Genomic DNA, 19,474 nt, shown 5'->3' on the forward strand with positions numbered 1-19,474 from the left:
ATACAAATTAACCCAACATTCTGCCAAATTGACCACAGAACTGATATAATAATTACAAAGCCAGCTAAATCTGAGCTAGCATATTATGAACAACATACAGATATTGTATCTTAAATGGTATATGGGACAGGATACAATAGTGCAATTTCTTTCAATTTTTCAGATAGCAAAGGAAACTAGAATGGAAAAAAAAGTTAAAGATATTGTCTAGCAGTAACCTTCTCTGTAAAGATCCACAGAATTACATTTTATGAAAAACAACTATACATTTTGTAGTTTCCTAAACTATTATTCAATATAATGGTTTAAAAAATGATTCACAAATTATGAATGTTTGGCAGCCTATAACAAAGCAGTATTTTTTTTAGACTGTCCGCAATGAAACAAGAAGATTAAGATTACAAAATGGGTTTTACAATGGATATTAGCTAGTTGGTTTTCAGGCCAATCAGCTAAATCCTGAATATATTAGTCAAAGAATTACATCTTTATTGCCTAACTCAAGGGCCTAGTATATATAGAGAATACTGAAAACTTCAGTTGTTCCAGCTTATCATTCAGTTCAGATAAGAGAAGAGCAGCACCAAGAATTAACGCGCAGAGATAATAGGCTGCCACCCAATTTCTGAATAATGTTAATAAGTTACATTTTATATCAGTTCAAGTTTTGATCCTGTTTTTGAATACAAGAGTTTCCATGCTGTTTGTTTTAAGAAGAATCTTTTTAATAACTAGAAAGGAATGATCGTACACCCTTCCATGAGCTCCTGTGGTCAGTTTATTTAGCCACAGTAGCAACACAGGTTATAGCTGTTCCACCACAAGTCACAGGAGAGGGACAAAAAAAATGATGGGCTGGCCCTACCATTATTAGCCGGCTGAACATCACGCCTAACTATAATAGCTACTCTATATGAAGGAATAAACAGGCAACCAATTGCTCATCTAGGCTGATTTTTATTCTCTGCCCTTCTGAAACAACAACCAAGAATGCACCCACTCCAGAGACACGGACTAAAGTATACCTGTATCTCCAGCTACCAACAAAGTTCCTGTCCTAGATAAACAAACCATTTAAATGCAGGGTATTTAAATGATTTCACTGATCTGACATAATTTTGTTTCAGAACAAAAGGGTCACTTATAAGCAATGTATATCCTGTGTTTTACAGATATATGTGTTTTACGACTATACAAAACAACTAATTCTAAACTGATCAGGGATACAAGTTTGGAAATGCCGCTAGTCTGCTAAACCACATCATGCGCACAAATTCCATATATACACCAGCACATGTAGGATACATAGAAATACAGGTCATGAAGTGTTTGTTTGTTTTTGATGGAGTAAAATAAGGATGATACAATGATATTAAAAGGGAGAAATTTCTTCAAGCCCTTTCTATGCTTTAAAAAAAGAAAAAATGGTAATGCCTCTTTCAAAAACAAACAGAAATCAAAAGGGTATTTCAGGTTGTTGTAATCATTCCTGGTAAACTTGTTCTTACCTCTTTGCAATTTCCTGCATATTTGAAAATCAAGTTCCTTGGCAAAGATGATTCGGCCTGAGTTATGGTGCAACCTTCTGCAGAGCTGGGTTCTATCGGATGATCATTTACAATGTAGGTACACTTGTCTTCAAATTCAGCTTCTGTCCATAGAGTCATATCAGCATCCTTCATGTCCATTTTCATTATCAATATTGTCCCTTTGCTCTGTCCCTTGGAATTCACAATATATGGGCTACACTGTGCGGCAGCCTGGAAAAAATACATATGTACACATTTGTCATTCTGTTTTCAAGACTGCTGGCAAATAGATCTAAATGGCTATCTGGGAGTACACTGAGAACATGAGCAGGACAGTTAAGAGTTGCACTTTGGGGCTGACTTCCTTGACACACCATATTGAATAGCTGAAGCTAGTGGGGTGGGGGCAGAAAAACCGTATACCTCTTTCACATTGTTTCTTTATTATCTGAATTGGGGTGTGTGATCTGAAAGCAAAAAAACCTTCTACACAACACAGCTTGTTGGAAAACTGCACTAAGAAAGTGTCATAAACAAGGAAAGGAAAAGGAAGGAACTGCTGTCTGCGTCTGAAAGAGCTAAAAATGGAAAGTGCAGGCTGGAAGAGCGGAACCTGGCTTGCTTTTTCCAAATGAGGAAGACTGAACTTTCCCACAACTTCCAACATAAGGACAACTTTTAAAAACAACATTTCCCCCCCTTCCTACCCTGTATTGACTTCCTCTTATCCTCTGGTAGAGAAAGCCGAGGAAGGCTGCATCCTGTTGCTACCACTCCAGAAACAATCCAAAGTAACTAGAAATACTACTCACTTAACATATTCTTACATATTCCAAAAAGTGTGTAAAATACAACTGAACTACGCTGAAAATAGCTCATGGCTTACAAGATGAACCACAATGCTTCTATTTCAAATACACAGTCACAAAATTCAGAGACAAGACATCTCAGTTCCTCATCTATGGTTCAGGTACAATATTAAAGGCTACCTTACAATGTTCAAATATTATTATTGCATAAAGTATTATTTGTCTTTTTTTTAGAAAAAATATCACACTTTAAACACAGGACAGTAGTATTATTATACGGTAGAAATATGAACAGATTTATTATAGTGCAATTATAACATTTAGATTTACAACTATTCCTATAGTAGAAGTAGCAAAATAATTTGCATATTAAAACAAATTAACTTACCATTCTGTTTCCCCCAAGTAAAAAGACAATGGATTAAACTATAGATTTTCCATAACAAAAACCTGAAGCTCCAGAATTATACTACTAATCCTCTGGACTGAGATCAAGTAGGTCATATTCCCAATTCAAAGAAATATTTTGAAAAAGGCCAACCCCCCCCCCTCAAAAAAAACACAAACCTGCTTCATTCTGTATTTTCTCACAGAATTCAACTCTGGCAGGTTTAATAGTTCTTCAGATAAATGCTGATAGGACCATTCCAGAGACTCTAGCACCGTATGAAAAAAAAGCTTCACACTTTAACACGCTAGGAGAGCGAAGAGCGAAATAATAGTGAAACTCAACTGACAGTTGCTAGTAGCAGTGAAAGAATTAATCATCATAAAAACAAAGGTCCCTTGAACTTTAAGGCACCTTAGAAAGAGCACTTTCAAGAAAACAAACGCTTGCCATTGTCACAGTGCTTCTTGCTATGTTTCATTCAAAAAACCCTCTCGTGCGATCTGAAAAAAAGTTGCTTACCAAGGTACAGTCCACAAATACTTCCAGCTGGCAGCCTGGCGTTTCAGGTAAGTCTCACACATAGCTAAAGAGTAAACATTTCCTCTGCCTTCCACTTGGTCCGTGGAAGTAAGACTGACTCATGCCTCGAGATTTAACTCTTGTTGCTTGGGCTGGCCTCTCATTCACGAGTTTTCTCTCCCTGTCACAGGTGCTGCTGTTCTTAGGCTTTAACTCCTTTGAAAGACTGGAGGGCTGAGTGTTTCAGTCTCTACTAGCGAAACAGACTCTTCCTTTCTCCTCCCTGCTGCAAGTTTCCAATGAGCCAGTCATTTCTGATTTACACTCAGAGCTGTCAAGAGAAGGGGGTGGGGCTATACCTGATTATCCAAGTCACTCAGAAGGAATTTTTTTCCTTTCTGAAAATCACAGCAATGCAGATTTTCCAATTAACACGTAAGCTGATTAATAGGCTGGTGGCACTGGAATTATCTTCTAAGGGAAGGGGAAATATTTGTTGGTGAAAAATAATATAAGGTGGTTATATGCTGTGTATGTACCCAGTATGAAGAATTAGGTGTAAAACAGAACAACATTATTTCTCTGTTCCCTACTTCTATCTCTAAACTAAACTTTCCAGGAACATCAAAAAACCCAATTAAATTTCTGTCAATGACTTTATAACTGAGGTAGAAAAAAGGAAAAGAAAGAAAAAAGGCTGTTACGCAATTTGATCTGTCATAAGCTTTTAAATTAAAAATAACACCAAAATTTTCTGTACAACACAGATATTATCCTCCCCCCTCTTTTTTTACACTCCTTATTCAGATTAATAGAACTTTTACTCAAGGGAAAGTGAGCACAGGGCTGCAGCCTTACCTTTGTACTATTTTAAAACAGCATCAGTTAAAGAAGAAACAACACAGCATTACCCTGCAGGTGTTTTTGTAGAGAGTAGTTCAAATGCTAACGTAGTCCAGAAAGAAAATCTGCATTATTAAAATGTGTAATAGACACAATCACTTAAAGAGTGTGTCACTAATGAAATAAGTATTTGTGTGTAATAATTACACAGGCATGTGTTCTTGCCATTTCTTTTCCTTCTTTCCATATTAATGTGCTGCCTTGAAGGAAGGACATCCTGTGATGATGGCATACAATGTCCTGTTTGCCTATTATGAAGTACATTAAACCTCGCATTCCTATTTCTCATTACCAAACAAACCAGATGCATAACTTCCTTTAGTGGTCCTGGCCCTTCAGTGTGGAATCCTTCAGCTCACAACAATTGTGAGGTCGCATAGCTCCAGGCACAGTCACACATAGTATCAAAAATACCAAGTCAGTTCAACAAAGGACAAGTCTCCAACTTTTCCTTTTTAACTCGCATCTTCAGACATGTTTATTTTACCGTGCCTTTCCTCTTGCGTAGGAAGGAACCTGTTTTGACTTGTTTAAAAATACAAGTGAGTGTATTTGTGAGGATTTTTATTATTCAGAGAACCAATCTCTGATTTAGTTCTAACATACAGGCCTTACCTGAGGTGGTATTCAGCCAGTTCTGAGAGGTTCTAGAGAACCAGTAGCAGAAATTTTGAGTTGTTTGGAGAACTGGCAAATACCACCTCTGACTGGCCCCACCCCCATCTATTCTCTGCCTCCCGAGTCCCAGCTGATTGGCTGGGTCTTCTTTTGGTGCCTTGCACAGGAGAACGGAGCTGGAAAGCAGGTTAGTGGGGTGAGGAGGGAATGGGGATTTTACAATATCCTTCCCCTGCCATGCCCACCAAGCCACACTATACCCACCAAGCCACGCTCACAGAACTGGTAGTAAAAAAAAATTGAATACTACCACTGGGCCATACCACAGATTTCTGAAGTCCTTGAAGTTCTGAAGGTGAACGAGATTATTTGTTTGTCTAGAGAGTATAAAGTGTAGCATTTATTTGTATAAAGACTTCTGACATATTCTAATCAAATATTCGCAAATCACTGGGCATTACTAAGACATAGTATCAGACAAGTACTTGATAAGTCAACAAAAGAATTTACAGAAGTTATGCAAATTATAGAATATGCAATAGAAATAAGCATTCAAAACAAAAGAATATGGCCACCTTGATTTTGATAATTGATGATGAACCAGAAGATTGCTCGAAGTCTAATTCTGTATTTTGTATTGAAATATAAAACTGTGGCTTCTATGAGAAATAAAATTGCACCTTACTACTTCCTGTAACTACAAGTAGTCCTCATATTAATACTTTAACAGTTCATTTAGTGACCGTTCAAAGTTATAACTGCACTGAAAAAAATGACTTATAACCAGTGGTGGGATTCAATTTTTTTTAACTACCGGTTCTGTGGGCGTGGCTTGGTGGGCGTGCCAAGGGAAGGATACTGTAAAATCTCCATTCCCTCACCACCCCAGGGGGAAGGTTAGTACAAAATGCCATTCCTTCCCCACCCCACTAACCTGCTTTCCAGCTCCATTCTCCTGTGCAGGGCAACCAAAGAAGACCCAGCCAATCAGCTGGGACTCGGGAGGCAGAGAATAGATGCGGGCGGGGCCAGTCAGAGGTGGTATTTGCCGGTTCTCTGAACTACTCAAAATTTCTGCTACCGGTTCTCCAGAACTGGCCAGAACCTGCTGAATACCACCTCTGCTTATAAACATTTTTCACACTTACAACCATTACATCATCTCCATGGTCATGTGATTTATATTTGGATGCATGACAATTGATTCATATTTATGATAGTTGCCGTGGGATCATGTGATGACCTTTTGCAAACTTCTGACAAGCAACGTCAACCAGATTTAAGTGAAACCAGATTCTCTTAACAACTGTGTTACTAACTTCACAACTTCAGTGATTCAGTTAACTAATGTGACAAGAAAAGTCATAAAATGGGGCAAAACTCATTTAACAAATCTCTCAATTAGCAACATAAACCTGGGGCTCAATTGTGGTTGTAAGTCAAGGAGTATTGTACTCCAAAATCTGTGGATATGGGAAAACTGGATAACCCAAACAGAAGTTAGATAAACTCTTTTCCATATTACCATAATAAAGATAATGGTCAATGTGGTTATTTGATTCTAATCTTGTGGAACAGCACAAGCTAGAGGGCTGTTTCTGCATACTGCTCTACTAACAGGCATGGGTCATGTGTGGCCAATATGACTTCCCATAAAAGCATTACAGATCTCAGTGGAACAGTATAATCTGAAGCTGCTTTGGTGTAGGAAATAGCTATGCTTCCCAACCCACACGTTCCTTCTAACATGAATGACCTGACTCATTTTATTACAGAGTATATTAGAGAGTATACAGATATTCTTCATTCAGCAACCAAAAATAGTTCTGGCAATTTGGTTGTTAAATAAAGTGAAAATCATGGAAGTGCAACTGTGCTTATAATTTTACTTCAGCTTTTCTTTGCTTCTTGCTACTTTCTTCAGCGGAACTGGGTTCTTTCTCTTTGGGTACATCTTGGTGTAGGTTAATAAGCAAGTAAAAATAAAAATGGGTGATACATGGTTGCCATTAATCTGTGTGTCAATACTTAATTTAGAATTTGCAGATGGATTCCAAAAAAGGAGAACACTAAGAGAAATGTCAGGACTGTAATGAAACCTGAAAAAGATTAAGAAATTGTCCCTGAATATACATACAATGTCAGAAGGATATGATCCCATATCCTTGGGCAACGAAGGTTTCAAATCATAACAAAAACAGGGGAAAGGGCAAACCTTACAAGCCCTTTCCCTCCAACCCTTTGGCGTGCTCATCCCAGCGTTAAATAAAATTTAGATGCTGAACAAAGGACATGGCGGCTTTAAGAACTGCATGACACGTCGCAGAGGCAATTAAGTATTCTAATCAGGGCTAGCATTTCCCTTAGTGATATTGGATACCATGAAAAACAGCATAATTAATAAATAAAAATTATTCAATTTACCTCCTGCCTTAATTGGGAAAGCAACTCCAAGGAAAGTACATAAAAAGGTTAAAAAACAGTAATACAATAATAAATTGTAAACTCTCTGCACGTTGGTAAAATAAAACAAGATTTACTAACTCATACATTTTTCCCCTGATAATACCTATTTGCTACATTTTGGCAGGCAGGCCCTCAATGCCTCTCCTCAATTAGAGACTGTCATCTACATGGGACATGGAAACAGGTCTTTTCAGTTGCAGCTTTCTTTGTCTAGAATAGGGGAATATTCAAATGGCTTCTTTCTCATTTTGAAAAAGAAAATAGTGAAAACTGGGTTATTCTATCAAGCCTTGGTGGTTGGGTTGACTACTCTTTTAGATAATGCATTAGTTTGACAGAGCAACTCATGATCCCTCTAAATAAATGGAATTAATCAGTCCAGGAAATGGATCTACTCTGCCTGAGGGCTTATTTAAAGAGCCAGATTGTTGTCTACATAACAGGGGCAGGGCCACATGGGCTTGTGGGGGTAGGGGTGTGATGCTGGCCTGTAAAGCAGGTGTAGTAATAATAATTTCCTAATTCCCACAAAATGACATTGCTTGATAGAAGGTACCACCAACAAATCAATTTTGCCGGATCTTATTGAATAGGCAGCAGTAGCTGGGGAGATGGTTTCATCAGTATCCAGGTCCTAATTCATGAAAGCCTTTATATGGAACAATTAAATACCTTCAATACTTGAATTGTTACCAGCAGTAACTCAATAAAAATAGTCCTCATTTAAAAACACTAGCAATATGGTGGTATGTCGAAAAACCATGTGACTACAATACTTAGGGATAACTATCCTGGCAGTCCTGGTTGCTGTTGTTAAAGGACAGCCAAGGTTGTTAAACAAGAACTTCCCGCTGAATTCCCCATTGACTTCGCTTGTGAAAAGCTGGCAAGGAAGGTCACAAATTGTGAACAGGTGACTATGGGATGTTGCAACAACCATAAATTCAAGATCCAGTTGTAACTACTGTTCAGCCTATCCTAAATTTTAACAGTTGCCGAACAAGTGGTCGTTAAATGAGGATCATTTGTACTTTGAACTGTGTCCGTAACTGGTAAACAGTGGAACTTGCAGAATAGAGGAATTACACATGCAAAATATGAGAAGTATCCATAACTACTTACACTACTACATTTTGGACCAGCTATAAATTCTGATTGGCCAAATGTAGTCCAATATAGAGTACACTGCAGTAGTCCAAATTAGGAGGAGGTGTCTAGAGCACAAATGAATTCAAGAATGGCTAACTGATCCAGGAAGTGTCATAGATGGCGTACAAATGTATCTGGGAAAGACCTGTCTGGCTATGGTTGCTACTTTTTACAGAACAGGAGCCAAGAATCCAGGAGAACCTTCAAATTATATGCTATTTTTATTTGGGAGAGTGCAGTCCGACCCAGAATTAAAGATGGTAAATCCAATAAAGCAGACAGTATTTAAATAGAGAGCCATTCAGTGTTGGACCTAGCCCTTTGCAAACCTTAATTAATGAATTACTGAATTAATTAATTATAATCCATAATTACTTTATTTCGTACGAGGGATTTTATGCCTCAAGTCGCAAAATGATTTGAGTGCCCTACTACACATTCTCACTTCTATAGGTAGTAAACTGCTATTTGTGTTTGACAGCAAATTATGTTGAGCTGGGCCTGGTTCTAACAATATTTATCCAAAATACGTTACTGCTTTATAAAGTCTTATTCAATATGGCATGTAATGTAGAGCAGAGCACCAACCTTTTGGACCTCAGGGACCACCAAACTCACAATTTTAAATCCCATGGACCATAAATATGAATATTGCCTGACGGTGGCTTGCTGACGTTGGTTGGAAGAGTCGGTCCCATATTCCAAAGCTGCAGTAGTCACAGGACTGGCCCTTTGGTCATCCCGGAGCTGCTGCTCCTCCATCTGGGTGCACCGGCCTGCCATGGACTGGAGCAGCTGCTACGGGATGACCAAAGGGCCAGTCTTGTGACTACTGCAGCTCTGGAATATGGGACCGACTTTCCCACCAATTTCAGCAAGCCACCTCAGGTGGATTTCCCTTCCCCGCTGTTGGGTCTTACCTTCCAGTTCCAGCTTGTGTGGCTCTATTCAAGGTAAGGTTTGTGCTCGGTGAAAGGGTGCGAGCCAGCAGATGAATGGGCCATGTGGGTGGCGCAGCCTTGTGTTCCTGCACAGCCTGGATTAATTGCTTTGGGGGGAGTGCTTTGGAGGACATTTCTCTGCGGACCACCAAAATTCTCTTGTGTACCACCAGTGGTCCTCGGCCCACCAGTTGGCGATCACTAATGTAGAGTATATTACAGTGTATTACATATGTACATATCCATAATATGTATATTGAATTGTGAAAAAAATAAGACTCATTTATACTGTTTATATATCAAGATATCTTTTGACTTCTTGGGTGTTCCATGTAATTTGTCATTCCTGCTTTCCCCCATATTAATATTTAGAAATATATTATCTGACTGGCAGTTTGTTGTTTTTACATAGAGTTCACTCATACCATCTGGAACTTGCAAATTCAGTGGTGTTCTTTCCAGAAAACACACTTTTAAATCATACTTTTATTGTTCCTTTTCTGTTCAGAGAAAACCTCAATTACTTTATTAGTCAGCATTTCTCAGACAAGACCTTTTCTCTCTTTCTCTTTGCAGTAGCTTCTAGCCCGGCAGCAAATCATGAATGGCTCAAACTGTGCTGATGTCAGAAACTCTGTCTTCACCCTCACCCACTTCACTTCCTTTGATGCTGTCATCTCATGCCACTGAAGCTCAGCAGTAAGTGAATGTTACTCCCGCTTCAAAAGTCACTGAAGCTGCCTTTCCTCTCCACGTGCCTCTTCTTGGAGGCTATTTTTTTCCCAAAAGAGTGAGCAGGCAGAACAGCGCAATGATTGTGAGAAACTGACTTCCAACAGATGATCCTGAAGATGCTGTAGGAGCCTTAACATAGATTTTTCCCCATATTCCCCATTCTTCATACAAACAAGGCTAGGAACAAACTGACCACATCAATAGAAGAAAACCTTTTGTTTTCTATTCTTTCTGTAGACCTGGCTCTGGCTCTATACTTTATATGTTCAGGGAATACTTCTAAGTATGATCTGACTGAAGTCATCTTTTATATTTAAAGGAACAAATCTTATGAAGGGAAAATGTTTTACTAATTACTAAAAAATCTCTGAGAAGGCTTTTTAATCAGTGTGAAAGGCTTTTGATCTATATAAAATTGGCAGAGAAAAGGAGTGTGTGTGTGTGTGTGTATATATATATATGTTTTTTTTCTTAAGTTTTCACAGGTACTTACATGTATGGTATTCAGCTTTGTTCGGATATTTTCCCACGTTATTATAGTTGTGCTTTTACAGTTGTAGCAACGTTTCAGCAGAATCTCATCTGCCATCATCAGGCTTCTGTATTGTATAATACAGACGAACACAATACAGAAGCCTGATGATGGCAGATGAGATTCTGCCGAAACGTTGCTACAACTTTAAAAGCACAACTACAATGACGTGGGAAAATACCCGAACAAAGCTGAATAATACACACACACACACACACACACACACACACACACATGAAGATGCAGCTATTTGAATCTTTCTTATGCAATGTTGTCTCTGAAAAATTCTACAAATTTTGGAAAAATTACCCTGTGGATTCCAAAGTAAAGCTTGTGTTATCAATAATCTTTATCACATAACTACTCCAAAATACTTTCAATATGTTAAATTCTCTCTAGAAAAAATAAAATAAATTTAAAATTGGTCCCAAATTCATGTTTGAAAAGATCTAAAACTTTGGTAAGTTTCCTATCTAGAAGGCTTCTCAATTAATTTTCTAAACGTTTATTAAAAGTAGATGCCTTTCAGTGTAGCTGCACTTCTGTGTTTACATGGATCAATCGACATAGTTTTCTTGGCAGCAATTTGGTTTGCTATTGAATTATTCCAGGATATTTTTTCAACTTTCCAGTTTAGCATGGAGTTCTGGATTTCTTAACAATCCCCCTTCCAAGTATTAATTAGATCTGAGTTGTCTATGCTTTTTTCAATTGGCCAAGATTTTTTAGGTGCTTCCATCTTTATTTATAGAGCATACTAGATTATTAGATTGCCTACCCTTAAAACTGGAACAATAACTGCAAATGTATCAGCAACGCTTCTAGATCTCATGGCATTTATTGATGCCATGCTTGCTGTTTTTAAATGTACTGTACATTAATTAATCGATCCAATAGGGTCTTTATGCTATATTTAATTATGCCATTGCTATGTACTGAAGTTTGGGCATCCATTCTATATGTGTAAATTGTCCTCCATCAATATTGTTATGGATTTTTCAAAATATCTGATGTTAAAGAGGTTAGATATTAGAGAAACATTAGCTAGAAATACCACTGGACACACATCTATTCAGAAATTTTGCTGAGTTCAATATTTCCTGATATACCAATGGGTGTAACATTCCAGTCTAACCAAAAAAGCAAATAATAGTTTAGATGGCTCTGGTTGGTGATCACTAGCTCTTATGTTATCTAACAGAATCAGGCGTGTGAGGTTTTTTTTTTTTGGCTACATCAAAATTTAACTCTCTTTGGTATAGTGCTAACAGTTGCCATTCTTTTATATGTATTAAACTATCAGCTATACATGAAAGTTCAAACCTTTTTAATGAATTTGAAGATGTACTAGTAGCTGTCTTCTCTGATTTAAATTATGTATAAGTCCCTCTTTGAGGGAGATGGGTGGTCCAGAAATGGGAAAAACAAACAAACAAAATCCTTTCCAGGGTGATTTGAGGAACTGCATTTCTGCAAAGCAAGCTAAAATGTTCTAACAGTTCTTCATCAACTTCATTAACAACAAATTCTGCTTCTATTCCATAGCACACAACAAGCAACATTCTAACCTAAGCATAACTCAATTGCACTTTTAATTCATCGATTTTCATTTATTTTCTGGGTTTTGCATTAAATTTAGAATGTGGGAAACAGAAGTTAAAACCTCTCAGAACTAGAAATAAACTGGTAGTTGAAGAGGAGTGGCTGCATTCTATTTAGAGAAAAACAGGAGGTATTATTGAGAGAAAAATAAAAGGTGGTAAGAGGGTTTGTTGCAGTCCCTTTTCTTGTTTTCAGAAAGCAGGCAGGCCTCTTGAAAATTATCAAAAGAGTTTTCAAACTGAATTACAAACAGAATCCAAGTTGAGTTCTACATATACATATTGCTTAGTCTAAAATGTGATTATTAACTTGAAACCAAATGAAACTGATCTAGGCTACAAAGAAAATCCTTCACTTTACATTTACATAATAGACAAATAATCAGCCATTTCTAAGGTATCCTCACTTGTAAACCTATCAGTAAAGTCCATATAATTACAGAAACTGCAAGTCTAAGAGTCCTCTGTCTCCTTAAATAGCCCATACCTTCTCCTCTTTTCTGAACCCTATAAAATGTTAGCTCCATGAAACCTTTACAAAACAATGCCAGCCAAGAGATTTCCTTCCCCCCCCCCCGCCCCCATTCTTACAACTATACACCCTGACTTTATCAACAGGCTTTATCAACAAGCTATTGTTTCCCAACAGGGTTTATGGAAGAAGGTAGTTAATGTTCAAATAGGTTTTTCTTGGTTCAACTCAAGGGATACCAGCTGCTGACAGAAAGTACCCTAGGGTTGGTTTTTTTGTTTTTTTTTACTGCTTCCTCAGGAAGACAATAAATCAAAGAGTAGCATGGACCTGTTTTAGAAACACCTGAAGCTGAAACTAGTTTGTTCTTTTTTATTTCCAGAATCAATAACTTTTGAAGAAAGACCAAGCTTCATGAAAGTGATAATCCCACAATGGAGAGTCCATTAAAGGTATTAAAGCATTGGCAGCAGCCTGATCGACAAGAGAAGCTCTGTCCTGACAATAGACAATTAAAGCTGATAAAACTGAACTACTTGTTGCTGTTCTAATTCCATGTAATTATATGCTCCTTCTCCCTGCCTCCTGTACACAGGGATGAGCCATGCTTCTTTAATCTCCAAAGTACCTGACCTAGTTCCTCTTGTGGTCTTTTCAGGACCTGTTTTATTCCCATCTGGATCTATGTTTTTCCCTTCTCTTTCTCTGAACCATTATGGAAAATTAGAATGAAGGAAAATGAAAAGGCATCAAAATGCATTTTGTTGATCAATATTTCTTGAGCACCAACAATAAATAATGATCAGCAAGCTGCAGGTTATCACATTCAATTGTTATATTTTTTATTGTTAAATTACTAAATACTCAAAAAGTCAAGATTAGTCTGTGACAAGTCAAATTATTATATGAAAAGAGGATGCTAAAATGGCATGGTATGGCTCACTTGGCATAGGCAGATGCATACATTTGAGCAATCCCATTCTTCTTCACAGTCTCACTGCATTTCAAAGAAATCTACGTAAGTTTTAAGTACATGGTTTTTTTTTTTCTGATAAGCTATATACCCTGGAATACCAAATACATTCATGTTAGTTATTTTACATCATACTTTTCTTTTAAAAATAATTCAAGTGGAATAGTTCTTGAGTTGTGTTATGTGCAAGTCAGCAAATCAAAACCTGTGCAACTACTTACATATAGCTTTCACAAGAGTAGTAACATCTGTTAATATATGGAGGGAGGACAATCTGTGTATTCTAGATGCAGAATATTTAATTCTTGATTAATAATTTCAGAATATTTGGGATGGCAGCCGAGGAAAACAGGAAAGATTATTGTAGCAATGCTTTCTGCTAGGAAAAATTATGTGGGTAAGCATGTTATTACTGCAAATTTCAGACCAGGGTCATTTTCCTACTTGTTAGAATTGCAATATGGCTTTCATAATCTATTATGATAGTATGACAAACCATCACGACAATCCTTTATTTTCAGATATGTGTAATTTTATTCCACATATTTGTGATATTTTCAGATATTTTTTTAAAAAATCAGGAACTGATTTTATTTAGAACGTAGCTGCTAAACTGAGAAGACTAAATGATTTATTTGATCTCCAGTTAAATTTTCCCTAATTTTGTTTGCTTGCTTCCTGAGTCAGACTGCCTGTCTGATAGAAACCAACACTTCTAATTTTCTACTGACTTCCCATTTGTTTCAAGTGCTGCTTTTTAAAACAGCTTACTAGAATCTCATTTGAGATCCTACATTCTTACAGTTCCAATTTTTCTTGTATAGAATAGCCTTTCAAGCCCTTTCCCATCTAGGCACTATGATGCAACACATACAAAGTATTTTTTTTTAAAGGAGTCTGCCAATAAGGATTCTGCCAATAAGGATTCTGTAAATGACAACTCATCCTGTATTTCAGAATACTGAGCTGCCACGTGCTTTTCAATGAGCAGAGAGAACAGCTTGCTATAAAGAATGCCCCCAATCTGTTGTTTTCATTTAGGATAACAATTGGGCTGTGCAAAGAAAAGACTACAAGGCAATTTATACTAAATTGGACCTGCCAACTGCAAGTTGGAATATTGCAAATAATTTACTTTCCATGATAAAAGCCAAAACAAACAGAATCCAGCAGGGCCCCAGCTGATAAAACTGTGTCAAAACTCAAACCATTTGTCAAAGGGGAAGGAAAGAAGTGAGGAAAAGATGGACTCAGGAAGCAGAATTATCTGGTGCAAGACATTAACTAATATAAATACTGACAATGGGGGAGGGTGGAATAAACACATTTACTCAGCAATATCTTGAATTACCCCAGGAAAAACCATTCATGAAACTGTCTAGGCTGTGCCACCCACACATTCATTTGTCACAGCACTGTAGTATTTTCAGCATAGTAGTATTTTCTCCACTGCATATAATCGTATCCCGATTAAGCAAAGATAAAAAATGCTTTTATTTTTTATCTCCAGATCTTCCAATCCTAAACATACAAGTTTCCACCTCTGTTGCGCAATTTTAACCTGATAATCACATCAGAGGAAAATATTTTAATAGTATCTTAAACAATGCAAAGCTACCTGGTCTTGTATAATGATGGAATATGAATTTATCAGTGGAAAATCAAATAGAAAATAAGTGGGGGTTTTTTAAACGCTTTTGTTTGCAAACATATCCATTTTAGTAAGTTACCTAAACTGTCTACAATAAACAGTGCCACAAAATACCAGGCAAATAAGAAATAAGGGCTGTCAAAATAATTGAAATACATAAACAAAGTATTTTAGCTCCTTAAAGCAAGTGACAGTGAAAGATCTCAGAATCATGCTTGAAGTGCATATGCAAAGACAATTATTTAATGCATAAAACGTAAGAGTAATGTTTGAGATGTTTAGCAGTACCTTAGATTAACCATAAAGGATAGGCTTCCAGTCTTCATTCACAGACCACTAGTTTTTAGTCCATAGGTGTATCTTGCATAAGTCTCCATGCACCATGAGCCTGTCCCCAACACACACTTGGGCATACAAGAGCACATAACACACATGCTTTCTACTTCTCACTCCAACTCTCATCTAACTCTGCTTACAATGTGACTTGGATTTTAGAATTTCTCCCCTGGAGAGTCCCCTCCTCCCTCCCCTTTCCTTCCACTCCTCCCCATTCTGTAATTAGGCTTAACCGGAGCAATTAACAAAATCAACTCTGCTTAGTTTGGTGGTGGGTGATAATTCTGACTGACCTTTGAAAAATAAGAAAAAAAAAGAGAAGGAAAATTAAGACCACCACCACGATCACTGATTTAATCTTTTATTATCTAAACAAGGTAACATTCAAATACAAGAGTATGTTTTTTTTTAAAGTCTTTCATAATTAAAAAGATGTCTGATTTTTAGTTAATATAAAAAGATATTTTAAAAAGTTAAACACCATTTCTTAGATCAACAGTATTCTAAAATATGTCTAATGGAAAAAGAAAGACAAATAAGTTGATGGAATCAAATTTGGACTACAGCTTTGCTACTCAATGGATTCAGTTGTGAAATTAAAGGGCAATTGCATTTAATCTTAAAAATGTAATGGCAAGTACATTTAATTAAAAAAAAACCCAAAAATATTCATACTGGTTCATACTTGTAAATATTACTATTGGACTAATTTACGGCATATAAATGTGTTGGAACTACTCTCTCAGAGACAGTCCCATAGCTAGAGTTGGGACAACACTTCATCATTCTAGACTGATTTTGCAATTTTGGGGGGGTCCTTCTTGACTTAATCTGTTTTCTGATGTGTGGGTGGCAGCTGTGGCCTGGAGAGCCTTTGCACACATTCATCTTGTGTACCAGTTGCACCTCTTCCTCAACCAGGAAACCCTTCAGACAGTTTACTCATGCCTTGGTCACCTCACAACTGGATTACTACAATGCATTCTATAGTGGATTTACTTTGAAGACAATCCAGAAACTATAGGTGATACAAAATGCAGCAGTGCAAGCAGTAAAAGGCACCTCCTGGAATGCCATTTATCAGCACTGTTACACAAACTTTATTAGCTAGTGGGACTCCAGGTACCTTTAAAGGTACTGGTTATTACATGTAAATCCCTTTATGGCATAGTGCATAGGGATAGCGGAAGGACTGCCCAACTCCAATTGTTTCTGCCTGGCAGAATGGGTATGTTGTTATCTTATGAGACTAAGAAAGTGTGCCTTCTCTGTAGTGGCCCCTATCCTCTGGAACGACATCTCTCCAGAAATATGGATGGCAACCGCTCTCCTTGGGTTCTGGAAAGCACTTAAGACCTGACTTTGATTGGTAAAGGAGCTGTGGTTGATGTGTTAGATTTGATTTGTTTTGATTTGTTATTGTTTGTTTTAGTTGAGGGTGCATGTAGTGTTGTATGTTTTAAAATATTTTTTATCGTGCTGCATTTCTATTTGTAAGCTGACCAGAGTCTGTAGGTGTGGACAGTTATAATAAAGTCAAATAAGTAATAATAATAATAGTAATATATTTCAGCCAAATGCCCTTTCCCGTGAATTTATTACAACAGTAGAAACGGATGTCTCTGTTTCTTGTTGCATAAGCTCATGGATAGTATCAAATAGACCAGAGCAAATATATTTGGATTCAAAGAGACCAATATGATGCATACTGCTTGTATTTGCACAATACAATAAATAGTTCCTTTTAGTTTAGTGATGTTTATACTAATGAAAATAAGTGCTATTTGTTCATGGGCTTGAGACTAAGCATCTCAAGACTTTTCAGTCTTTCCTGAAAATAATTTGTTGGGAGAAAGGGAAACTAAGCAAATAAAACAAGCCCCCCCCCTCCCTCATCCTGAATGCCCAACAGATGGTAATAGAGAAGGCATCCATCCTGCTTCTGCTTTATCAAGCACATTTGGCACTGAGCTCAAGAATAGAATTGAAATATCTCATACTATAATCATAATAATTTTGAAGTGTACACACATTTTCTTACAAAACAAAAAGGAGTAGGTTGTAGTCAAGAGTGTTCAAAGTTCTTAGGAAAAACAAGCTTGAATAAAAAGCAAAGGTAAGCTGGAAAGCTGAAAAGAATATCCTATAGAGAAAATAATAGGAAACTTCCCCCCTAATTTGTGTTCTGGACAATAGTCACAGTCATTACTGCAGCTATTTTATGAATGGATTAGCTGCTTCCGTACGAAGACAATCATACTTGGTGATGCACAAACAGAATACTTTTAAAATTCCAGGACTGTTTGCTGACCCCACCAAATAAATTGCATTATTTTTAAATTGAATTTTATAATCTAAAATATAGGCAATACAAACAGCTTTTATTTATAGAATCACCAGACCCCCAAAGAGTACTCTGCAGGGTCAAATCATCTTCCACCAATTTAAATCTAGAGTACAGAGGAATGAAAGTTCTCTGCTGTACCAACTGTATTTACAAATGTCTTTATAAAAATAGCCAATTTAATAATGAGTATCCTGTTATTTCCCTGCTGGCTATAATGGAAACAGTATTTTCTTCCCCCATAGCCAACGCATGACCCAATTCTTAATTTCATAACAATGGTTTTCTTTGTATTGATTTGGGGACACCCGAAAACACATTCTCCTTGACATTGACTCTACCAGTTGGACTTCATCTATCTATCATATTAAACCAGTGTCTGATTGTTCCTAGGCGGAGATATTTTATATCCTGTAACCATGGTATATCCTTTCCTTTCCTTATGTGATTATGTTAAGTAACAACTTCCATAATGCCTAGAAAGTATGGCCATTGGCTAGGGGGTAGGGAAGGTAGGGAAGTCCAGTATATGCAAAGAGAAGCAGGCTAGCAAATTTTGGCATCCTTATACACCGTGAATATGAAGCCAGAGTTTTTAGGATCTAGACAAATACATCCACTGAGCTACAACTATTTCAAAGAGCAAGACATGCCGTATCTCCCTCCATCCCTACCCAACAAAACATAAGTCCATTTAGCTTTCCCCTTTCAAGATTATGGATGTTTTTCTGATTTTATCCGACCTAACAAAAAATCAAACCTGAGTCTCTTTGCTTACAAAGTTTCAGTCCTTCCTAAATGCCAACTATTGTATGTTGCTGAGTAAACAGAATGGAATGGACTGTTTTGGTCACTGTGAACATTTTTGTTATATCTTTTGACCTTAAAATAATCACATTCCATTTTAAAGACGTTTTTTCATATATATTATATATATTGCTTTTGTGCATGGTTACATCACGCGGCAAGAAAATTCTGCAAGTATCGTTTCAAATATTCATGTATATGAATGCTGCAACTTGTAAACGGATTAACATCACGTAACATTTCAAAGTATAAATATCTTTCATGTTCTTTTTTATCTTATCATTTTGCAATAGAAGAGAACAGGTGAATTAGCTTTCTATTCAAGCATAACCAGATTTTTTCACACACACACACACACACACAGGGGGGGGGAGAGAGAGAGAGAGAGAGAGAGAGAGTAATTGTTAGCTATTTGATAGTTTGCAATTAGTGCCATATGAGGAAAATACCAATAAGAAGCTCAATGTATTTTGGCACTGATAACAAATGCACAATTTCAAATTTTTTAATATTGAACTAGTACAGTAGAAAGCAAATGCCATCCAACAAAAAGGGGGAAGAATTCTTTTTCACAAGGAAAAGAATACTAGTGCAAGCAAATCTATATAAGCTTCCCAGAGTTGTCTTGTGGTCAGATGGGAGGGCAATAAAATTTATAAATAAATAAATAGGCAAATGAACTTAAAAAAAAAAAGAAT

The 19,474-nt window shown here is 36.9% G+C and overlaps 1 protein-coding gene across 3 annotated transcripts in view; it reads right to left on the minus strand.

Moving 5' to 3' along the window:
- The window catches only part of PRDM1 (PR/SET domain 1), a 108,964-nt gene that overhangs the window by 26,700 nt on the left and 62,790 nt on the right, over positions 1-19,474 (minus strand). The window contains exons 1-2 of one of the 3 annotated variants that reach the window (XM_026666618.2): positions 3,249-3,584; positions 1,509-1,760 (exon numbers count right to left, since the gene is read on the minus strand). In XM_026666618.2, the coding sequence (XP_026522403.1) occupies positions 1,509-1,694 (186 nt within the window). In that variant the 5' untranslated portion in view covers positions 1,695-1,760; positions 3,249-3,584. Of the gene's footprint in view, positions 1-1,508; positions 1,761-2,726; positions 3,022-3,248; positions 3,585-19,474 lie in introns of those variants that run through there. The other 2 variants (XM_087942775.1, XM_087942784.1) reach the window with 2 other exon arrangements.

The sequence above is a fragment of the Notechis scutatus genome, chromosome 1, assembly GCF_049901735.1.
Source record: "Notechis scutatus isolate UNSWTSFEM ecotype Mainland chromosome 1, rNotScu1.2, whole genome shotgun sequence".
In the NCBI taxonomy this organism is placed as follows: Eukaryota; Metazoa; Chordata; class Lepidosauria; order Squamata; family Elapidae; genus Notechis; species Notechis scutatus.